This window comes from Catharus ustulatus, chromosome 4 (assembly GCF_009819885.2).
Source record: "Catharus ustulatus isolate bCatUst1 chromosome 4, bCatUst1.pri.v2, whole genome shotgun sequence".
NCBI lineage: Eukaryota > Metazoa > Chordata > Aves > Passeriformes > Turdidae > Catharus > Catharus ustulatus.
In genome coordinates, this window is record NC_046224.1 from 35,038,447 (window position 1) to 35,062,152 (window position 23,706).

The window sequence follows — 23,706 nt, forward strand, 5'->3', positions numbered from 1 at the left end:
AATGGTTTTAAATTGAAAGAGGGCAGGTTTATATTAGATATTGGAAAGAGATTCTTTATTAAAGGGGTGGTGAGGCACAGGAACAGGGTGCTAGAAAAGTTGTGGATGCCACACCACTGGAAGTGTTCAAGGCCAGGCTGGATGGGGCCCTGAGCAACCTGATGTAGCGCATGGCATCTCTACTTATGGGAGGGGCTTGGGACTAGATAACCTTTCAAGACCCTTCCAACTCAAACCATCCTGTGATTCTAAAATGGCCTGGCAAATATTCAGGAACTTAGCTGGGAGACAGCTAAAAGCACTATCACATTTTGGTACTCCAAAAACCTAGAAGACTTTGAGAAATCCACTTATAGATGTTGCAATATTACATTTTTTCTGAACCATTTATTTCCCTTTAAAGAGATTTTCACTGCAATAGCAACTGAAGTGGATGTACATGTTTCTGCCTCACAAGATGTAAGGAGTGGCAGTTGAACACATGCAAAAAAAAAAAAAAAAAGCAACACTTCCATACTGATCTGTCTAATCCCTTCCCCAAAAGTCATTGTTCTCAGTAGCTGATACATGCAAACAAATAAAAACTTCTATCATATGAATTTAAATGGCAAGACACTTGTGATTTGCTCCACCTGGAGGATGGATGCAATGCAGTCTGTCAGTCACTGTGAGATTTGTATTCATAAGCAGCTGATTCCAATTAGCAGTTTTAGATAAACAGGATAATGGCTCTGAGTACAAATGACACTCTTTGTTTTGTCTATTTACACAGAAAGCCAGGCTCGCTCGAATCCGCGCAGCAAAGAGTGGGAGTGCTAATGCCTACATGCAGAGCAAACGAAATGGCTTGCTGAGTAACCAGCTGCAGCAGGTAATCTTCGTGTTTCCTCCACCTCTGGAGTAACCACTTAATGACAGCCCAGCAGTAGTTTATTCTACTTATCACCAGAGCAAGCCACCCTGGGGCTTTGGGCAATGTTATCTTTAGAGGTAGATTAAGGGAGGATAAACTGGACAAGTACTACTGTTAAAGGAAGCTTGTGAGAATCAGTGGTGGGGTATCGAGAGGAAATGTCCAGATAGAAATGCTAGATTCAATGTAACCCACGTTTTTGGAGTTAGATCCTGTAGAAGAACTCATTATGGAAAGTACAGAGCATTAGCCTCTTAGGAGGTGGGTTGGATTTATCTCACTTGGCTTTAAACATGTAGAACATGGGTGACAAAACCAAGTTTCATCATCAGTAAATAAAAGGCAGCTCTTGAATACTGTTTGCACAGAGGGGTGTTGCAGAGTGAAGAGTTCCCTTGAAGCACCTACTTGGGTTTAAGGAGATTCTTGGTGATTCCCTCAAATGCATTGCAATCCAATGCTATCTGAAGCAAATTCCCTGCTCACCCCTGCCAAGGAAGTCAGGACCAGCAACTGGGACTGGAATCCACAGTGACCCGTGCTGCTGGGAGACAGCCCCTTGGCTGCTCAAAGCTGTGCCCAGCTGAGAAACACTGCAGACAGAGTGGTTTTTAATTGCTGCCATTTTCTGGCATTTAGGCAATTCCCTGAGGAATACAGGAAGGCTTTTATTCCTCTATGTCCTTTCTGTTCAATACGTGTTAAACAGCCGGATACTTTAACCTATAGCCAGAAGAGGAGGAAGTGGCTGTCTGTCCATCTGTCCTCTAGCACAAAAGATGAGCAGTCAGAGCCCTTGTTTCCTATTCTGCTTGAAAGAACTCAAATATTTGAATTAAAAAGACACCAAATAGCTTAATTACCATGCAGATTTCAAATATCCCAAGGTTGAATTGTATTTTTTTCTATTATCCCTCTTCCTCCCCTATTTAGTTTTTTGCTTTCTAGTGAATAATTATGAAAGCAATTAATAAACAGTGGATGCTTTCTACTTAATTCTTCATTCTATGTCAGTAATGCTTGCTATACGCTTTCTAAACCCAGTAGATTGGGATCACTGACATGAATTTTTTGTGTAAGCAGCAATACCACAAATTCTTTAGTGCTGTGAAATGGTCCTGGGAGGGTAACTATTTTGAGTTTTCCTCAAATGAGGCACATTCCCAGGAACAAACAAATATTTTACTGTAACTTAAATTGATTAAAATTTTATGCATGTGTTGATCCAACATTCAAAACTTATGTGTTGATTGCACTTGTAAATTGTGCTATTTTATCCATGCATAAAAGACCTAAGATGAAAACATTTAAAAGGAGGTACAAGGGAAGGAAAGAAAATAGTTTAATTTTTAAAAAAAAAGCAAAAGAAAATTAAGGTGCAAAATAATTTTTGTTATACTTTGTAGACGAAGCATTGCAGTTATGCTACCATGTACAATCCAGATTAGTTCTGATCAAATATTTGGATAAGAACCCTCTTGTTCAAAACTGAGAATAATACAGAGTTCTATGTATCAACAGTCCTCCAATGAAGAAGAACAGGCCTTTGTTGGCAAATCTGGCTCTTCCTTTGAAACACAGCACCACCACCTGCTCCACTGCCTGGAAAAAACTACGGTAAGAGAAGAGAACTGTGTTTTCCTGTGAATTGCAACACCAGCCTAGTTTTGAATGTTTTCAGTTATCTCTTCTAATTAATGAGCCTTTATATTAAAGCATTTAGCTTGGAAGAAAAGACATTTCATCTTATTTTAAGGCGTTATACCCAATGCATATAAATAACAGAGGGATACAGCTTCTGCTGCATTTGATGGAGATCTCTGTGAAAGTCTTTCTGCTTTTTCGCAAAAGAAAAAAAAAAAACAGACACCCCCCCAAACAAACAAAAGATTTAATGTTTTTCCTATGACCAACATTGTTAATTTTTGATAAATTAAAACCTGATATATGTATGTGTAAAATTTAATGTTTTCCTTTTGACAGCATTTCTTTGAAATTAAAGGGCCCAGTTGTTACATCACTTAGCAATACGTCACCCAAGTGCTTGTTGTGCTTATGTCTCTCCATTCTTACTTTAGAAGTATTAATTTTATAAAATGTGCTGTAGGACAGAATGTCTCACTTCCTATTCAGAGTATACTGTGGTTTCTTCTGCTAAGATTCTTGCTGGGTTATTTTGAAACATTTTTGAGACACTTTGTACCAGCACCTCATAATAGCAATTTGCCTTTACAATTTTTCCACAGTTGAATATTGCAAATCTGAGTAATATTAAAAATCTGAGTAATAACCACAGGTCTTGTCAAACTGTCACAGAAATCATGGAAAAAAATTATATTCATTTGGTTGGAGCTGAATTCACCTCTCAAAGTGTCACCTTTCCCCTAATCATTATGGTGGAATCTCTAAAACTTTAAATTTTTTTTTTTCTTAAAAATGAAATCTATAAAGCATTATCTTATTTCTTGAATCTACATTGGTTTTTTTCCTTCTGTTGGGTTCTGCTACCGGCCCTGAATTCCAATGATATATTAACACAAAAATATATTCAGCAGTTTCAAGTTGTACTCTGGAGATGATGCATTCCTAAAATTTTAGTGGGAACTTGACATTTTGGGCCCTCAGCATATGAAATCTGTCAACTTTCTGGTTCATTGTAGAACAGGAAGGGTGGTGTGTCTTCTTAAGACTCTCACCACCATCCTTTGTGGTATAAACATCATGATAAAGGCATATTTTCTCTTTTGTGTCACTGAAAAGTCAACAGGATAAGATCTCACCCAGCCTCAGAAATGCAGAGTGGGCAATGTTATGGAATTCTGTGAAGATTACATTAATATAAAACTAATTGCACTAAAAATTATATTTTACAAATCACTTTTAGCTAACTTAAAAAGAGTTAATTAATAAGTATAATTAAATCAATTAACTTGTGCCATTATAGCATTTAAAAATTTTTCCACTCTGTATTAAAAGTTCAGTCAATAAAACTCTTTAATCATTGCTCCATAAAAATTTTAGTAAGAATAAAATTACTTTTAATCAGGAAAATAACAGAGTTCTTGGCAAACATACTGCAAGCCCCTGAATGTGATCTCACAAGAGCAATTAGGTTGTTTTTCTCTCTGAATTTTATGCCAACTGTGTGATCATGTAAAAAATCTTGATTGTGACTGACAAATGCCTTATAAAAGTCATTTGTCAAGCAAGTTCTTTTTTTTTCCCTTATCACTTGAAATTTGCATTCCTCAACACCTCTTAATTCACACAAACTTATGTCTGAGTGAAGAAGAACAGAAGAAATGGAAGTAAAAATGGTTTGCCTATAAAGGTATTTCCATTTGTCACAAACACTTGGCCGGAGTTGTTACTCTCTTTACTTTGTTTAGCCCCATATGGCAATTCTGAAAAATATCAGCACCTTTCCAATTAGAACAAAATTTTTAGGGGAAAAACAATTTACCCCATTTTAATATAAAAAATGCAACAGGCTGACAAATTTGACGTGAGACTGAATAGACTGTAAAACAATCCCAAAAATGCTCCTTAAACAATTTCCTTAAAACACTCTCAGGATACATAGACTAATTCCAGCAATAAATGGGAAGAGTTTTCTTGAAAAAGGAGGCTTTCTCAAACTGCGTGCAAACATATCTCAATCTCTCTTAGTTTTAAACGAATATAAACACTTCTCCCACTCCTGAACATCTCCTCCCTCCCTTGCCACCATGAGCAACACCACTATTTCACACTCTCTTGCACACACAGAAAATGTGGAAATTGTGTCTGAGTGTGAAGTACTCCCTAATCACTTGCTGAATTAATGTAAACTGGCTATTTGAGTGAATTTAGATTCATCTTTGTGACCACCCTGTGAAACTACTGTCTTTGCTGGGATTAAGCAAAGACTGCATGAATAAAGAGGACTTCATTTAACTAAAATGCTCAGTCCTCTGAACTGCTTTTATTACACCCATCTACAGTAATTAGGAACTTTTTGGATGCTTTTAAATAACTATCTCATCTCCCCTAATCAAAAATTCTATTTGTTTAATATTTTTTCTTTTAGATAGATGCATACCTCAAAAAACATTTTTTCGGATCCTGATTTCTTACATGTAATTAAAAAGGAAGTCTTATAAACTTATCTGGAAAGTATCTATGAATTTTATTATATTATAGTTCAGTATAATAAATCTTATTTATTTTCAACTGGCATTTAGAGTCTTTACATAAGCACCACTTGCATTTCATTAATAAACATAATCCTCTATTTTGTGGCACTTCAAAGATTATACAGATATTTATAATACAAACTACATTACAACAACATGCTACTTTGCAAAACAATTTGGATTAACATTTTCTTGTTAATTTTGTTCCAGTGTTTACATTTGTATTGGTATTCAGCCCAGACTAATATGGGCTAAACACTATAATCAAGAATAAGCTAACTTTCCCAGTTTATTCAGTTGTGTCAATTTAAGCTGTTAAACAATCATGATTAATACGTTCACTTCAATTATCTTTCTGTGTGTGCTTTGTCCCTTTGTTGGATTCCTCTGGGCTAGAACCACGAGTTTGTGGATGAGCAAGTCTACGAAGAGAGCTGTATGGAGGTTTCCACAGTGAACAGACCCCCAAGCCACAGCCCGTCTCTGTCGTCGCAGCAAGGCGTGACCGGCACGTGCTGCTCGCGAAGGCACAAGAAGACGTACCGCATCCCCAACACCGCCATCAGCGGCAGCCGCCCCGGCAGCGTGCAGGAGCTCAGCACCATCCAGATCAGATGTGTGGAGAGGACGCCTCTGTCTAACAGGTACATCATGGGCACCAGCACGCCCAGGGCTGAGGGCCCTGGCTTTGTTAGGGGAGAGATGCAAAGGTGGTGTGGCCTCCATAGGCAGGCAGTGAGGCTAAAGATGCTATCCTAATACCCAGTGCTCATCTAAAAATGGGTACTAGTACTGAAATATTCTGTGCTTCCTTTGCTTCAAGCTTAATCCAAAATAATATAACAGTCTCTCTATACCCATTTCTGCCCTCTCAGGCCCTTCTCACAAACTACCTTGTCCTATTTGCAGCAAACAGCATCCAGGGACCCCAAATAAAATAGAGCACCAAATATTATATGCCGTGGACAAGTGCATATGAAGAAAAATTTCATAGAATTTCAATTCTGGTATACAAGATGTGCAGGTATTTTGTCTGTCCCTTCTTGTTTCAGAAGCATAGGAAATGAGACTTCCTTGCATTTCTGCACAGCAGAGAAATAAAACTGATTCCCAGAGTCCTAAGCATCATAGTCATAAGAAAGACCCTTTTAAATAAAAAAATATGAAATGGATAAGAAAAATGTATTTCCTAGTTTGAGGAGTTATTACAGAAGTGTGGAAAGTGCAGTTTAAGAGTCTGTAATTTAGTGAATGTCCCTGCACCCTCAAAAGTATTTGGCTTTCATCTATACCCAAATACCACCTCTGAAAACACAGCAAAGGTCTCAGGAGATGCAGAAGTGTTTCTATTGATCTCATACATGCCACCCTTTAATAAGGAAGTATTTTCAATACTAAGTTGCTATAGAGATTGTCTTGTTGAGCTACCTTTTGAGTAGCTTCCTTTGTACAGTTACTACATTTGTATTTCACTTCCATGAACAATCCAACTGCTTGGAACTCCTGGAAATATTGAAGTTTTTCAGCTGTTATGCAATGAAACCTCATGGCCAGCACAAAGCTCCAATCTACCATAGTTTTTCAGGAAATACTCTGCCTGGATCCATTCTTTTTCTGCTAGAGGATGTGCCTGCACCGTACTTCCAGACACCGCATATATAAAAACAGAAAGCACCAGCTTTGTGCTAGAAAACAAAAATACAAGCACAAAATGCCAGTTTCACCTTGAAATAGTCTGAGTTTTTCAAGTCTTTTACAATGGGGAGGTACTGCAGCAAGTCCATGAACATATTAACACTTAATTAGTTCATATAATAGATGATTCCTTATGATTGAGGAAACAGAATATACACAGAATCTCAGAACCACTAGGGTTGAAAAGACCTCCAAGTTCATTGAAGCCAGTTATTAACCTGGCACCACCATGTTCAGCAATAAACAACATTTCCAAGAGCCACATCTACATTCCTTTTGAACATTTCCAATGTTCCGATGTCTGACAGCCATTTCAGTGAAGAAACTCTTCCTAATATCCAAATGTTCTTAAACAAGCATGGCATTGAGGAATATGCAGGAGACTTGGAGTGGCCCTCAGTTTCCACTTTCCTGTATAGTAAGCAAGTTGGCTACGCTAACTTTTCCATGCTTCCCCTGCTCAGAAACACAGGTGATTGGCTGAGAAGTGCTGAAATGGTGGGAAGGAAGGGAGAAAGGGATATGGACATGAGCATAGCCAGGGACCACCTGCTGCTGGGGTAGAGGGCAGTGGGGTGGCGTTGCCCAGCACGTAGAGCTCTCCAGTGGGGCAGGATGGAGATGGCTGGCTGAAGGAATGGAATCAGGCTGAAGAGGTTTGTGGTAATGTGGAATTGCATTCTTCATGGATTTTTGTTTCTTCCTCCAGCCGTTCCAGCTTAAATGCCAAAGTGGAAGAGTGCGTTAAACTAAACTGTGAGCAGCCTTACGTCACTACAGCAATAATCAGCATCCCAACACCTCCAGTCACCACACCTGAAGGAGATGATAGGCCAGACTCTCCTGAGTACTCGGGAGGAAACATTGTCAGAGTATCTGCATTATAAAACAAGGAATTGTTTATAAATTAGTATAAAGACCACTTGCAAGCTGAGCTCGAGCAGTGAAAAACGAGTCGTGAGGAATGAGAGAGCTGACAAAGACAACACCCCTTGACGAGTGTGCCAGTGGCCGCAGAGCAAGAGGTTCAGGAGAAACAAACTTTGTGGGTTCTGGTGTCGTAGGGTGTGAACCAAAAGGAGTTTCTTACCCTCTGTCCGAACTGACGTGTGGTGGAATCTTCTGTGACCATCCTGACTTATTATATGAGCACAATGAAATGTCCCCACTGATGCTTCTTCTTATCATAAAAGCTCTTTTTAGAAAAAAACACAAACGAAAAAATAGAAACCTATGTTCCTGCTGAATGCAAAACAACAAGAAACGTTTTGATAACATGTCTTTTTTTTCCCTGTTAATAAACCATAAACTTGTTGAAGAACTGTCAAAAAATGAACGAAAAAATGCTCATATGAAATATGTTTGTACTGACTGAAAGAACTACAACCATAATGCATGCTGAAATTATTTGAAGCTGTGATCTCAGTTTACTTTTGTTGTTTTTCAGATTAGGCATGATAAAATAATACTGTAGAAAGGGGCATTTCCGTGCACTTACAACAAGCTGATTGTTAATGTTCCATGGTAGTTGTACAAATAACTTCCCTTTGAAAAATGCAGTATTTCTTACTCAAACACTCATTAGTCAACTAAAGGTGTTCAGTTAGTTCAATATTTACTCTTGTTTTATCTTGCTTCCTAGGTACTGTTACAACTGCAATAAGTCATTGTACACCTGTTGTATCAGGAATCAGGATTTTTTTTAAAGGTATTTTACACAACTTCATCTACACTATAAACTTCTAATGGCAAACATTTAAATAATCTTACAGCCAAACTGTGCACCACAAATTGCTATTCAGCCATTGCTCCTTTTGTTCACTGTTCTCTATTTCTCTCACACTTTGTTGTCCACTCCAACATAACTGTATCATTTGGGATTTCAAGGATACTGATGAATCAACAGTCCATTCTTCCACAGACAACTTGTCTCTTCTGTATTTTCAGAACAAACTGCTTGTCACAGTTTACTGCTACAGGAGCAATCCTATTTGAATTAAAATTACCACAAAGGTGTTTTGGGGATCAGCTAACACTTGTCTCCAAATGTTCCTTTCTTACATTTTGCAGCATCCAGAGTAATAGCTACACTGGAAGACACTGCAAGACATTCAGTGAAAATGATGGCTAAATTATTTTTGCAATTATCTGTAAACCCATATCTTAAAACTTGTTTGAGAATTTATATTGTGTGAAAAATGTTCAATTACCAAAGAACAATAATAGAATAATGGATTGAGTCCCAAAGCTATAAAAATATAACTGATTTCAATTGGAATTTGCCTACATGGGCAGGCCTAAAAGCTAATACGAAGGCTTTACAAGTTATTGCTTCTTGGCTTCATTTATAAAATACACTGATATTATCAGAAACCTTTCGATAAAAAAGTGTAATTTTTCCTCATGAGAGTACATTAGATGTATCATAATGCTTCTTATATTCATGACATACCACACCTCATATACATCAAATATACACAGAATATGTGCATATCAATACATACATATATACATCAAAAACACTGGATCAGAAATAATTGCATGTCTGCAAAATAAAATATGCATATAAATCAAAACGCTCAGTGCATTAGATGCCATTACAAGAAATGATTAACACAGTTATTTAATAGTTTGAGTAGTGTATGTTTCAGTATAGTATTTGCTAGCATTCTACTGACCTAAAAATTTACATTAAAATACCCACTAAAAACTGAAACTAGCTGATGATACACTTTTTCTTGCACACAAATACTGGTCTTTCTCTCTACCTGTCAACAGTGAAGAGTAGATAATAGACTATCATGCTACAGTATATACACCAAAATACAGCATCACATATTAGAATTAAACTGCAAGTAAAAAGAGTAGATAATGCCATTCGTTACTCTTTTATCTTATAATTTACTTATTCTGAAGTTAATGCATTCTTGGTTAATTTGCAATTAACTTCCCAATTTTTTTTCGAATCAGAAAGATTTACGCCTTGTAAACTGAGCTTCTCCATTTCTTTCAAACACCAGAGAGCAGAAGCACAGGCTGTGAACTGAGCCAGAGGAAGGGCACTTCTGAGCAACCCTGCCCAAGTCCATTACCCAGCACTGCTCTCTCTCCCTGCAGCAGATCTGCTGAAGCTGGTAGGTTACATAAACTTTAATGGATTTAAAGGAGAGGCAAAACACATCAGAGTTTTCACTTGCATTCTACTTCTACGCATAGTTACTCATACTTGGTCCCCACCTTTTGCCAAACAGTTATTGATATAAAAACTGCCTTGATGTCAGCAAACTGCAACAACTTCTTTGTCACATGATACTCCATGACGAGTTATATCAGCTAAATAATGCAAAGGGGCAGTTACTAAAGCTACTTTGGTACAAGCTACACACAGCCCAGGAAACCTACTGACTCCATCAGGTCATGTGTCTTTTAAAAGCTCTTTATTCTCATAGGCACTAAAAAGAATACACTAAAGCAATACACTTGCATAACAGTTATACCCCTGAAGCAATTTGTATTTTCATTTTTAAAATGCAGCTTAAGAGATAATTTAGTAAGATTTTTCAGAATTCCAGTCCTGTCTCCTACTTCCATATGTCACGCGCAAAACCATTAATTTATTCTGAATTTGGGAAATACACATTTTTTTGGTGTTTTAGGTGATTTAAATGCTGTTTTGGTAGTGAATGACTGTTGATGACTGTGTAAAATGCATCTGTACTGTACATGAAATGTAATTATTTCTGTGTATCATACAAAGAAACCAAGGTTGTTGTTTTGACAATTTTGTTTGACAGTCATATATCGTGTTTCAGGAGGCAGCATAATACATGTGTTATGCTGAATAAATAGACATTTGAGGAATATTTAAATAAAACATCTGCATGCTTGAATGGGTCAACTTGGTTTTGCAATAACTTATTCATGAAACTTTTTTTCCCCCTCTAATAATTCGGAAGGAACACTTAATCTGAAGTCAGCAAATGTCCTAGACAGTAATTCCAGGCAAGATGTGAGTGTATCTAAACCATACTAGAGCCATCAAGACCAGAATGCCATAGCTCCACTACACAGAGTTGCCCTTTTCCTGAGGGACCAGCTGTCACCTTTCACTTCCCAGCCTGCAGTACACAGAAAATTGCATCATTATTTCCAGCAATATGAACTCCACCTCTTTATCTGTACTTTAAAAAACGTCCCTTATGTATATCCAAAACCAGACTGCTCTGCTGAACTTCTCAACATACAGAGTCCCCTAATACCTGGTGTCAAATTGCCTTGATAAAATATTAGTGCACAGAGAAGATCAAACCCTTTTGGTAGCATAAGAGCAGATAACAACTCACCATGGATCACTAATAAAGGGCAACTAGGTGCAGACAATGATGATCAGCACTGGCACATGTGATGGCTGCCTCTGCGAGGAGCTCACAGCTCTGGGTGGCAGGGAAAGATAAAACACCTGTCTGTGAACTATCCCAGAGTGTTTTTGAGAACTGTCCTCTCATAAAATAGCTACAGAAGACAAACTCCACAGCAGAGAACACAATGCAGCCTCAGCTACTGCAGAGAGAAGGGGGTCCTTCAGAGAGGAAGCTGATCTGGAGGAGGACAAATTACTGAAGCCACAGGATGATTAAATTTTGGGGAGGGAGGGAGGGAGGGTGCTTAGGAGGTCATAAGCTCTCTTTTCTGCTTCTGAGGCCCACCAGGGCTTTATTTTACAACTGACTATGGGAATATTTTAGGACTATCACCTGCTCTACAGGGAGCCATCAGCTGCACAAGGAAGAACTGAAGTGGGGGAGTGCTGAATAAAAAGGAAGTAGATGTATAAAAATTCTCAAAAGTTTAAGATGTCACTTTTTTTTAAAGGACGTAATCATACACAAGCTGGAAAGTTTTAGATACTTCACTAATTATCTCACTTCAACAATAGCATTTTGCATGAGTTAAATGAAATGCTTGTGGTGGGTTGACAACACTGGTAGGATGCCAGATGTCCACCGAAGCCACTCTCAGTTCCCTTCTCAGCTGGGCAGGAAAGAGAAAATACAACAAAATAATATATCTTGGGTTGGAATAAAGGCAGGGAGAGATCACTCACTGACTGCTGTCATAGGAAAATCAGACTTCACTTGGTGCAATTAATTTATTACCAATCAAATTCAAATAGGATAATAAAAAATAAAACACCTTTCCCCTGTCCTTCCCTTCTTCCCAAGCCTCAACTTTATTCCTGAAACCTCTACCTCCTCAGAGGTGCAGGGAGGCAGGAAATGGGGTCTGTGGTCAGTTAGTTCATCACGTTTTTTCTGATGCTCCTTCCTCCTCCCAGAAAGGGCTCCTCACACTTTTTACCTGCTCAGTATGGGTCCCTTCCATGGGAGATGGCTCTCCACAAACTCCTCCTAGAAGAGCCCTTCCTGTGGACTGCAGTTGTGCATGAACTGCTCCAGAGTGGGCCCCCCACAGGCTCACGCACCTGCCAGCAGACCTGCTCCAGCATGGGCTCCTCTCTACAGGTCCTGCCAGGAGCCTGCTATGCACAGGGACACTGCTTCCTTCAGGCATCCACCTGCTCTGGTGCGCGGCTCCACACAGGCTGCAAATGGATCTCTGCTCCACCATGGACCTCCATGGGCTGCAGGGACACAGCCTGGGCCACAGGCTGTGCCAGAGCTGCAGGGGAATCTCTGCTCTGGTGCCTGGAGCACCTCCTGCCCCTCCTTCTTCACTGACCTTGGTGTCTATGGAGCAGTTCCTCTCACCCCTCTCTCCAGCTGCACTTGCTGTTGCCACAACCTTTTCTGCTTCTTAAACAGCTATCCCAGAGGTGTCACCACTGCCACCGAAGGGCTTGGCCTTGGCCAGCAGTGGGTCTGTGCTGGAGCTGGTTGGCTCTGGCTCTGTCTTCTCAGCTTCTCACAGAAATCACCCAACAGCCTCCCCACTGCCATGCCATGTGAACCCTTAGTATTTCAAAGTAGTAAGATTTTTATAACCTGTGTTTTTCTGCATAATTTACAGAATTACAGAATATTCTGAGTTGGAAGGCACACATAAGGATCAAGTCCAACTCTTAAGTGAATGGTCCACAAGGGGATTGAGCTTGCAACCTTAGCACTATTTAGCACCATGCTCCGAGTCCAAATACAATGCTTTTGCAACAGAAATTTTGAAAGTTATTTATAAATCTCTTCCTGTACCATATTTAACTATATAGTTGCTGTGACAAACAACCTCTCTTACTATTCTTTATATATTCCCTTATATTCATGTATGCTTTTACAAAATGGAAAGTTATAAAGAAGAAAATACAGCTCTTTCCTTTCCAAAATCTCGTCATACGACCTGTTGGCAGATGAATCAATTACCTTATCCAAGGGCCAGAAATAGTGATTTTTCCCTCCTAAAGGCATGCTCAGCCCCACAGCAACAGGCACAGTCCCATGGACTCAGTTTAGTCACTGGGCTGAACAGAAAACTTGCTACTGGCAGGAAGTGACCCCTTTTTCTCATACAGTTGCACTCCAGTGCTCTGTGAAAAATTTTGAGGAGCATTTCCATGGTTGTTTCCTGCAACAAGAAAGATTTAGTTCATTACACTTCATGCTGCAATGAAAAAAACCACACCATCCCTCTCCAAGTACTCCTGTAAAACTGAGGGAAAAAAATGAGGTAGTTTTCACTGCCTCAAGTATCTCTAAATGTTCCTGTCTTGCCAAGCAGCCTCTCTCCTACAAAGATTCTAAAGCTCTACAGGAGAAGATCAGGCTCGCCGCACCCTAGTCAATTAATTTTAAGGCTCTTTGAAGAAGCCCTAGAAAAACAGGCACCTCATAGTTTGAGCAGTCAAATAAAAAATTCTTAAAGTGCTCCAATTTACAGATGAGACCTATTTCTGCAAATATGGTCAAGTACTCAAAATAGATTCTTTCCCAGAATGTAGACTGGCTCAGGATTTGGGTAGCCAAGCCCAAGTGAGGTTTTCCTGACTGCAAATGTTCATTGCTGTGGAGGTCCATAAACACTGCTTTGGGAGGTTGGTTCTGTGTCAGAAGCCTCTCCAAAGCAATCCCTCTGCTGTTAAAGAAACCTGACTACACCTGAAGGCCGTGCTTCCTCAGCACCCAGACAGCCTAAAACCAAATTACCTGGGTTCCGAGTATCTCTAAATCCCAACACATCCCCCTAGTCTGGCTTGCCATATTTGTTCCTTGATGAGTTCTAACCAGGACACAACAAGATATACAGGCAACACCCAAGATACTCTGAACAGTCCTTGTATGGAAAGACTAGGAATATTTGAAGCATGGCTAAGGGAGCTTCCACAGACACTCCTTGGGTAAAACTTTAGGGGCTGAGGTTTCCTGGAAAAATTGAATTTTATATTTCTTTTTACATTACTTTTTTTATATTACTTAAGTGAAATTCCCTACATTTTAGCAGCCATTTACTGCCAAATATGGATGTGTACATGTAATCCATAATCAAGATTCCAAAATCTGTGGTTAGCACAGACTTTTTTTGGTTTTTACACAGGGCAAATGATGACTCAATGTACTGTGTAGCGCCAGAAGCATTCCAAAGCCTGGAGCTGCTCTACATCCAGACTTTGTCAGAACCTGCTCTTTGTCTACACAGGAACTTCACCCTTAGCTACAGCAACACTACCCAGGCTGAGCAGTAGGAGGCGTGGAACTCAGCTGTACCTGTGCAGTAACACTGGGACAAGGCTTCCCAAGCAGAACATAAGGAAATATTCCTGACAAAAGATACTACAAGAAAATTTGGGGATGATCGCTCCTTTTATCTTTTTACCTCCCCAAATAAGTATTAGCATCTGTAGAAGTGCAAAAGCAGAAAGGCAATCTTGCTTGCAATTTTACCCTTGAAATAATTATACCCAGAAGCAGACTGCTGAAAAGCAAACAGCCCACATAACTGAAGAGCTTAATTTCACAAGCCCTTAAGAAATTTTCTCAGAAGCAATTTAAAAAAAAAAAAACAAAGAAGAAAATTACACTAACATTGCAGTTTCTTCACACCAGAGTACAGTGATTTCACGATTATAAGCCGCACTGAGTATAAGCTGCACTTCTGGGTGCCAGCAACTTTTCATTCTTTGTCCTTATATAAGCCGCACCTGACTCACCTGACTATAAGCCGCAGGTTACAATACAGAGTGTGATAAAAGGTTTCTATTCTATCACCATCTGTTGAGGGTGGGGACAGTGATCCTTATCTCCGTGGGAAATATTCTGCTAATGGACCATCCATTGAAACCAGGCAGGGCATTGTTCTTTATCTTTTCACAACCCATCCTTCCTCCAGCCAGTCATTTTCTGCTAATGGCCCATTGAGTCCCACTGTGTGACTGATAAAATTACTGCATCCTGTTGGAAGTTGCTCCAGCCAGGGGGAAGAGCCCAACATTTCTTACCAAGATAAAAACAGAGGTTTTGGGACACTAAGGGAGCCCCTTTCTCCACTGGACTCCAGAGGAAAACCGGATTTCTCCACATCACCACTGGACCTCCAGAGGGAAACTGCACCTTGCACAGGAGCACTGCTCCAACTGAATCACATCTGTCACTGCAGGAGGATGCAGCCACCATTTAATGGGACTGCTACCAACACCCTGCCTGATGGGTGTCAGGTTGTACCCTGACTTTGTCAGGGTTTGGAGTTTGTTTCTTTGTAGTACTGTATTTCTATTTAAATTTCCCTAGAAAAGAACTGTTATTCCTAATTCCCATATTTTTGCCTAAAAGTCCCTTGATTTCAAAATTATAATAATTTGGAGGGAGGGGGTTTACATTTTCCATTTCAAAGAGAAGTTCCTGCCTTTCTCAGCAGACACCTGTCCTCCAAACTAAAACAGCAACATTTCGTTCTTTGTCCATATATAAGCTGCACCTGATTATAAGCCGCACTTCGGGTTGGGACCAAAATTTTAGTCAAAATGGTGCGGCTTATAATCGTGAAATTACGAAAGTGGAATGGGTAAAGAAAAGTCAAATCAACTCACACTAGCAGGAGGACCCTCCCAATGTCCATCCAAAGCATTCCCACTCTAGGACTAAAAATAAAAAAGCCATTACAGAATTTAAGAGAAAAGTAATTTTATTGTCTACCAAATCACACCTTGTTTTCTTTTTTCTTTTACAAATTCCTAAACAAATGAAAGAATTTTTAAAATGTAATATTATGTAGAAAGTCCATTTGCCACAAACTACTAGACTCAGTGGAACAAATATATATTTCAAGATCGTGGCCAATTGTAAAAATAATCCTATGACATAGACATTGTTCATAAAAATACAGTAAAATGCACTTTCCCCACCTCAATAAATACATTTTAATCTGTTTCTGGCTGGCATTTTAAGCCACCAGAGAGCTCTTAATGAAGCAGTCACCAAAGTAAAATTTTTCCTCATGTACTTTTACAATTATTGCAATAGCATCCAGAACTGTAAGCATTTTTCTTGCAGTCTTTTGTTTCTAGCTTCAGGGGAATCACGGACAGGAGAAAAGATTTATCTATAAAAATGTGCTACTCCCATGTTGATTCCCATTTTGGAAAGAATGTTTAAGGTTTTCTTCCTTTTTACTAAGAAACAGTCCACAGAACAAACTTTGAAAGATGAATTCTCCAGAAAATGAAAGTCTATTGTCCATAGCTATAGGTTTTTTTTCAATCCCTTTTTAATATATTTAAAATTTAAAAATCGTTATGTTAGATAAAAATAGAAGTTTTAGAACATCTTTAAGAACAAAAGCTAAGATAAAGGTTTTGTTAGAAAAAAGAAAATCTCACCCTTTTTAAGATTTAAAAATCTTGCAAATTTTTAAATCCAAGTATTAACTTGAATTGTAGCTCTGTTTTCCATGCACACATGAAAACACACAATTATACATACATAGATCCCTGATTAAGACATTTTCCAAATGGCTTATTAAAAGTCAGTTTCAGCTGAAGTCACATTTTGTTTGCTCAAAGCACAGTTGTTTCTTCAGAAGATGAGTATTTCTCTTCCCTTCCCATGATGCTTCCTTACAGGTCCAGTCTACTGAGTCAGTGTTTTACATTTCACACAGCTTGTGACAATGAGTATTTCTGTGCCCAACTGAATGAGTGCCTTTTAAAAAACAAACACACAAAATTTTTCACAGCTGAGTGCATGGCTAAGAGCCTGACAACAGGCTCATCCTTCTTTGCTCGTCTCCTTCACTTCCATCCATTAGCTGGTTTCTGACATATAAGACTGGTATATTTGGCATATTTGATGGAACAGAAGAAAAATAACAACTAAACAAAAAGATCCTCTGTGACTTCGCAGATTCATTGCATCACTTACAGCTCTTCCATTTCAAAGTGTGTATTAAAGCTGTTTGCCATGGATGTATGTTCAAAGATCCTGGTCAGACTTGGTTTCAGTAGCTCCATGGAATGACATGACAGTTCCTGCGAGGTATCACTCTTCAATGCCATGATCTGATCTGCTCTGGGATCCCTTCTGTCATAGTACAGAGCCCACAGCAAAGTAATAGTGAGGATCATAGCCAGGATCTGCATTACTCCAATAGAGATTCCTAGAAATCTCAGCACTTGCAATTGCTTCGTCCCCCTCAAAAAAGTGTACATTTTTTTACCACATCCCTGTAAAACAAAAATGGATAAAAAACATTCAGTAATATTTAGGTTGCAGCTCCCAAGGCTTAGCTCATCCTACTCACAGCTGTCTTTTCTAGCTCCCAAGAATCTCTCTCTCACTTCCTTCAAACAATACTTTGAAAATTATTTTGTCTACTTTTTAACTGTTTCCATAATGACAACTTTAAGTTTTCTCATACACAGAGACTTTACTGCAAGGTATCTGTGCTACTTTTCAATTCAGAAATCAAAATTGATCTGGATTCCTATCAACTCTCATGAATTGTTAAAGAAACTCAACTGGTTTTGTGAAGGTTTAAAATGCCATTAAAGTCCTCTTCATAATCTTGTTTCTCTCTAAACTGAAGATCTTCAAAGTTGCAAATAATTTTAAATTCTTTTAGACTTTTTTCTACTGATAATATCACACTCTGAAGCTAAAACAGTACTGTAGGAAAGATCTATGGACCTGCGTAACCTCATGAGAAAACATCCCAGGAAAACTATGTTAAAACGTCTAAGTTGATGTTCATAGAAATGGAATTTAGTTCTTTCCAAACCTTCAATGCAAGCTCTACAGTTTGCTTACATGACCAACTAACTACCACATAAGGTTTCAGAGAAGCTCCCAAGCCCTTGTAAGGCTGCAGGGATCCACAAAGAGGCAGCAGCTTCGGGAACAACTGATAAACAGTGCAAGCACGTGTTACAATGCTTGTCACTCAGTAGGGGTGACGTGTGTCTTAGAGACATTAAACCATGAAGAGAGGGCCCTCTGCTACTCTGCATGATGCTTATTCTCTACTCTAAAACAGCAGAGGGTTTCACAGTACAATTATCAAAGCAACATATATATCAAGGGGAAATTCAGAGTAACAAAAACGGATGGCCACTGGTCCCAGAAGCAGGAACCCATTAAAATGGGCACTGTCTTGAGAACGTTATTTTTTGCATTTACATCCTCACGTCATATTTCTTATAGCTTTTCTAAGAAAATAAAGCAATCAATCAAAGTGATGGAATCTGAAGACAGGACATGATAAATAACACTTTTCAATCACACTCAAATTCCCCAAAGCCAATTTCCCCAAAGCCAATTTCAAATGCTACAGTCCTAAATTTATTTGATGAAAGGTCCAATTTTTGCCACACACGCGAAATTCACACTGTAGTCAACAGATTTTCATTTAGGATCTAAATAAAATTAATGTACTCTATGATAATTGTACCAAAATAAATTATAGGATCTCAATGTCTTTGCTCGTTTCACTGTTTGATTTTCTAAACAGCAGCCAACACATAAAAAGGAGCAACTATGCATTCTTTGAAATTTCAAAAGAAGAAAAACAACACTGTAGCAAGAGCAATGTAATTGGACTTGACTGGGGGACAAAAACTGCCACATTGGCATCTTCTTTTCTCCAACTGGAAGGCAATTGTAGTTATACTACTTCCCAAATCCGTTGTTAATTACAGAGAAAGTCGCTGCATTTTAATACTTCTGATAAGTTAAAGAGATGAAGGTACATGCTGGTCGCAATTTAAAAATGGTCCACCACAGCAATATTCAAACTCAGTTCATTTGTTGCCTAGAGAAAACACCCACTAACAGAGAGTAATAATATTAATGCCTGCATCTCCCACAGCAGACAGACACATAACTGAGACAAATTATGCCCAATCTAGGTAGACTGTTTTCCTCCATTTAATGATGTTCTTAGAGCTCTGCTCTAACACACGTTCAAAATCAGTTTCAAAACTGAGAAAACACAGCCAGTCCTATTAACTTCATATTCATGCATTTTATTTCTGCTTACGTGACACTTTCATAGTTGATAGCCTGCAATTAAACAGTACATAAATACACTTCCCTCAGCAAAAATTTGTCACTAAATGGGGAGCTCTTGTTGACAAATCAAACATAGTATAAAACGTTGCAGCAATCATTCAGAAGAATCAGCTTCAGATTCCTATAAAGCTACAGATTAAAGGTCTGATTCATCCACCTTATACTTTCAGTCTTAAAATAGAAAAAAGCATGTATTTCTTACTTAGCATATATTACCAATTTACTTCATCACAGAATAAGAACCTGAACTCAAATAAGGCACTTCACTGAGCAGAAAAGATAAGCCATCAGCGAACTAAACAAATATTTTGTACACCCAAATTTTGAGTATACTCAGAAGTGTATTAAAGCAAATTTTAAAATTAAATATTAAAACAACCCAAAATTTAAAAAAATCAATTAAAATTAATTTTGAGCATACTCAAAATTATGCCAGAAACCAAAAGAAAAGAACATGCAAGTTTAATTTCTTTTTTTTAAGTTATCAACTCCCACTAATCATTTTATTTACACTGCAGCTCCCAATCACAAGATGGGCAGAGCTCCTTTTGTCCTCAGACCACAACAAACCTCCAAGACCACACCATCATCTTCACACTTCCCTCACAACTATGCTCTTTCTAAGGTCAGTCTGTTCATGAAACTGCACTGAAGGTGAAACTCATCAGAATAAAAGCAATTAAAGAAATTGAAAAATATTTTTCAATATCCAACAGGGAAAATGTGATTCCTGCCAAAAGTACTTTCAAGTAGAACTGGAAGTCACCTCTCCTTCAGCAAAAATTAAATTGTGAAGGAGTCCAACTTAGACTACAGAAAGTTCTGAGTTCCCAGCAAAAAATCACAGCACAAGAAAACACATTTATCCGTCTCAGACAAACCAAACTTCATTTTTCCTGAAGTACTACAGAGAATTTTTTCTGAAGCACCAGAATGGAGTTGCCAAATATTTACATAAACCAATTCTAGGCTAGCGAGGCTAATCTTATCAGGCTCCCTCTCAAACCACCAGACTATGCAACTTTGGTTTGAATTACTTTTTAAAAAAGCTTTTTTCCTTCAGTTCTCCAAAGCAGAAGTTAGGCAAATTAGTCTTGGAAGTGTAAGCTGATTTTGCATAATACTGATAAATTTATTAGCAAGCATACTGTAAAAGTCTGTGAGACATCCCGCAGGCAAGTCCCATGGAAAGAAACTCTTTGCCAACAAAATACTGTACATATCTCAAAGAGAAATGAAGTATTTTTGTGGCTGATACTACCGAACACAGTCTGTCCCTTTTTGGAATGGATTCTGCAGTAGAGTACCAAAAATAAATTTTTGTAAGTGCTGAATCCATCCAAAATGCTCTGTGCTACAGTAGGGGAAGAACCATAAATGTGCCCTTCAGATTTCTTTTGAAAAAAAAAAAAAAAAGCCAAGCAGCCTTTTTTTTTTTTATCAAGTGGGTCTTAACACAGCCCTTACCTCCTACATAATAATCATTTTTGGCTATTGATTTTCTCCAAAGAGAACCAAAGAACATTTGAAGTGCTCAGACAACTATTTTCCTGGAATATGGCACAAGCTTAAAATGTTAGCAAAAGAGGTGACACGAGAAAACCTTGCACTTTGGACACTACATTCCAATGACTAATACTTCTCAGAAAATTTTGAGTTTCCTGAGCTCAAAGAGCAGTTTTTCATTGAGAGACACTGCTTACATACTCCTGCCTTTTCAGGCAGGGGGCAAATTAATGTTCTACAGCTTCCATAAACTCCCTGGAGGCTCTCTACAACAGACTTGTCTGTATGGTATTAACAGTAGCAACAGTATTACAAAAGCAACCATTACTGCAGAGCAAGATGCAGTTTTTAGTCTTTCAAAATGTGTAAGAGACTGGCAGGCCCCAGAAGAAGCCTGAATGGCTTTCTCACTTAGGGACTGACACTTCTAAAGCATAACCTGTGCTGTCAGTGCTGTGAGCCTTGCCAGAAGGCAAGAGAGGGTCTACAAGTAGCTGGTGGAAAAAAAACCCAACCTCTGCCACTGTCTTTAAGGTTCCCAGCACAGACTGGCCTTCTGAGGCACCTGCCTTTTGGCAGCTCTATCCTCTCTCTTTCTAGTGGAAACACACGGCCTCCTACGATGGATGTCTGAAAGTCCTGATTAGATTAAATGATTTCTGTTCATAGAGTCAATACCACACAAATTCATTTCCCCATTGATTGTTTCCTGGCAATAGCTAATATTCATTTTGGCTTCTTTATATAGTAAATCTCATCTGCTTCAGAGGTGCTGCTCCATAGCTCCTGAACAAGAGCCATGCAACAGATTCTTGTAAGAATGTTTCTTAAACAGCCTCTGAGACTGGGAGAAAATTACAGTAATTTCACGAATACAAGCCGCACCAATTTGACCAAAATTTTGGTGGAAACCCGGAAGTGCGGCTAATATTCCGGGGCGGCTAATACATTAACAAAATTCTAAAAGCTGCCAACACGGAAGTGAGAGCCCGCGGCAGCCCCAAGCCAAGCTGGAGCCCGGCCGGCCCCGGCAGAGGTGGGAAAGCCTGGCAGAGGCGGGGCCAGCAGTGTGGGGGGCGGGCGGCAGAGCCTGAGCCAGCAGGGCGGGGCAGGGGGGCGGCAGAGCCGGGTCAGTAGGGCGGGGGAGCCTGGGAGAACTGGGGCTAGCAGTGCAGGGGAGCATGGCAGAAGCAGGAAGGCCGGCGGGTGGGGCTGCCTGGCAGCGGGGGAAGCCCAGCAGAATCGGGGCCAGCAGCATGGGGGAGCCCGGCGGTGCGGGGGCCTGCAGTGCCGGCCAGGGCGAGGAAACGCGGCGGCGGTGCAGACGGGAGGGGGCGGCCGGTGAGCCCGGCGGCGGCAGTGCCTGGCCCGCCGGCAGGGCTAGGGAACGCGGCGCGGCCGGCGAGCCGGGCGGCGGCGGTGGCAGCCCGCCGGCAGGGCTAGGGAACGCGGCGCGGTGCGGCCGGCGAGCCGGGCGGCGGCAGCCCGCCGGCAGGGCTAGGGAACGCGGCGCGGCCGGCGAGCCGGGCGGCGGCAGCCCGCCGGCAGGGCTAGGGAACGCGGCGCGGCCGGCGAGCCGGGCGGCGGCGGCGGCAGCCCGCCGGCAGGGCTAGGGAACGCGGCGCGGCGCGGCCGGCGAGCCGGGCGGCGGCAGCCCGCCGGCAGGGCTAGGGAACGCGGCGCGGCCGGCGAGCCGGGCGGCGGCAGCCCGCCGGCAGGGCTAGGGAACGCGGCGCGGCCGGCGAGCCGGGCGGTGGCAGCCCGCCGGCAGGGCTAGGGAACGCGGCGCGGCCGGCGAGCCGGGCGGCGGCAGCCCGCCGGCAGGGCTAGGGAACGCGGCGCGGCCAGCGAGCCGGGCGGCGGCAGCCCGCCGGCAGGGCTAGGGAACGCGGCAGCGGGGCGGTGCTGACCGGAGAGGGGGGCCAGCGAGCCCGGCGGCGGCGGCAGTGGCTGGCCCGCCGGCAGGGCGACTACGTAAACAGCGCAGCGGCGAGGCGGCCGGTATGCCTGCCAGCGGCGGCAGTGGCTGGTCCGCCGGCAGGGTGACTACGTAAACAACGCAGCGGCGAGGCGGCCGGCATGCCTGCCAGCGGCGGCAGTGGCTGGCCCGCCGGCAGGGCGACTACGTAAACAGCGCAGTGGCGAGGCGGCCGGTATGCCTGCCAGCGGCGGCAGTGGCTGGCCCCCCGGCAGGGCGAGTACGTAAACGTAGCGGCGAGGCGGTGCTGACGGGAGAGGGGGGCCAGTGAGCCCGGCGGCGGCTGCAGCACCACCCGGCCGGCCCCGTCAGCAACCATGAGCGGGCCGAGCCTTCCTGGCCCCGCCCCGAGCCAGTAAAGCCCTCTATGCCGCGATCCTGTTGCTAATTGGCCAATTTGTGAAAGCTGCGCACGGATTCTCGCTACGAACGAAAGTGCGGCTAATATTCGGGGTGCGGCTTATCTATTGACAAAGACAGTAACATTGTCGAGGCACCGGAAGTGCGGCTTATAATCCGTGCGGCTTGTATTCGTGAAACTACTGTAAATGGTTCTTTGGGTACTCTTCCGTAATGCAGAGCTATACCATCCACTGGAGAAATGTACTTGCTGCAGCATCTGAAAGCATGATTCTAAGGCCCATCCTCCTTCCTGTGCACTCTGTATTACTCTAAAAGCAATCCAGTGAAGAAAGCACCTCTTCTCAGATCCTCACAACTGTGTGACCAAGCCACACTTTCTGTCTGCTGTTGGACTACTTGGATTGTTGCTCATTCTGCTGTTACTGAATGTACAATCATAGGTCTTCAGAGATCTGCTAGCATAACAAAATGGTGGCTAACAAAGTAGTTTTCAGACAAAGGTGACTTCAGACAGTATTTGTGAGAACAGTTTCAGTAAAGAGCGTATTTACTTGTTTTTACAATTTTCAC

General features: G+C 41.1%; 2 protein-coding genes across 7 annotated transcripts in view; one reads left to right on the plus strand and one right to left on the minus strand.

Moving 5' to 3' along the window:
* KCND2 (potassium voltage-gated channel subfamily D member 2) overlaps window positions 1-10,681 on the plus strand; it is a 265,232-nt gene extending 254,551 nt beyond the window's left edge. For all 3 annotated transcript variants that reach the window (XM_033057564.1, XM_033057563.1, XM_033057562.1), the window contains 4 exons: window positions 773-871; window positions 2,435-2,530; window positions 5,485-5,732; window positions 7,493-10,681. In XM_033057564.1, coding sequence (XP_032913455.1) covers window positions 773-871; window positions 2,435-2,530; window positions 5,485-5,732; window positions 7,493-7,670 — 621 coding nt within the window. In that variant the 3' untranslated portion in view covers window positions 7,671-10,681. The remainder of the gene's footprint in view (window positions 1-772; window positions 872-2,434; window positions 2,531-5,484; window positions 5,733-7,492) is intronic.
* Window positions 10,682-15,890: 5,209 nt separating this feature from the next.
* The window catches only part of TSPAN12 (tetraspanin 12), a 42,520-nt gene continuing 34,704 nt past the window's right edge, over window positions 15,891-23,706 (minus strand). For all 4 annotated transcript variants that reach the window (XM_033057924.2, XM_033057925.2, XM_033057928.2 and 1 more), the window contains exon 8: window positions 15,891-17,446. In XM_033057924.2, the coding sequence (XP_032913815.1) occupies window positions 17,141-17,446 (306 nt within the window). In that variant the 3' untranslated portion in view covers window positions 15,891-17,140. The remainder of the gene's footprint in view (window positions 17,447-23,706) is intronic.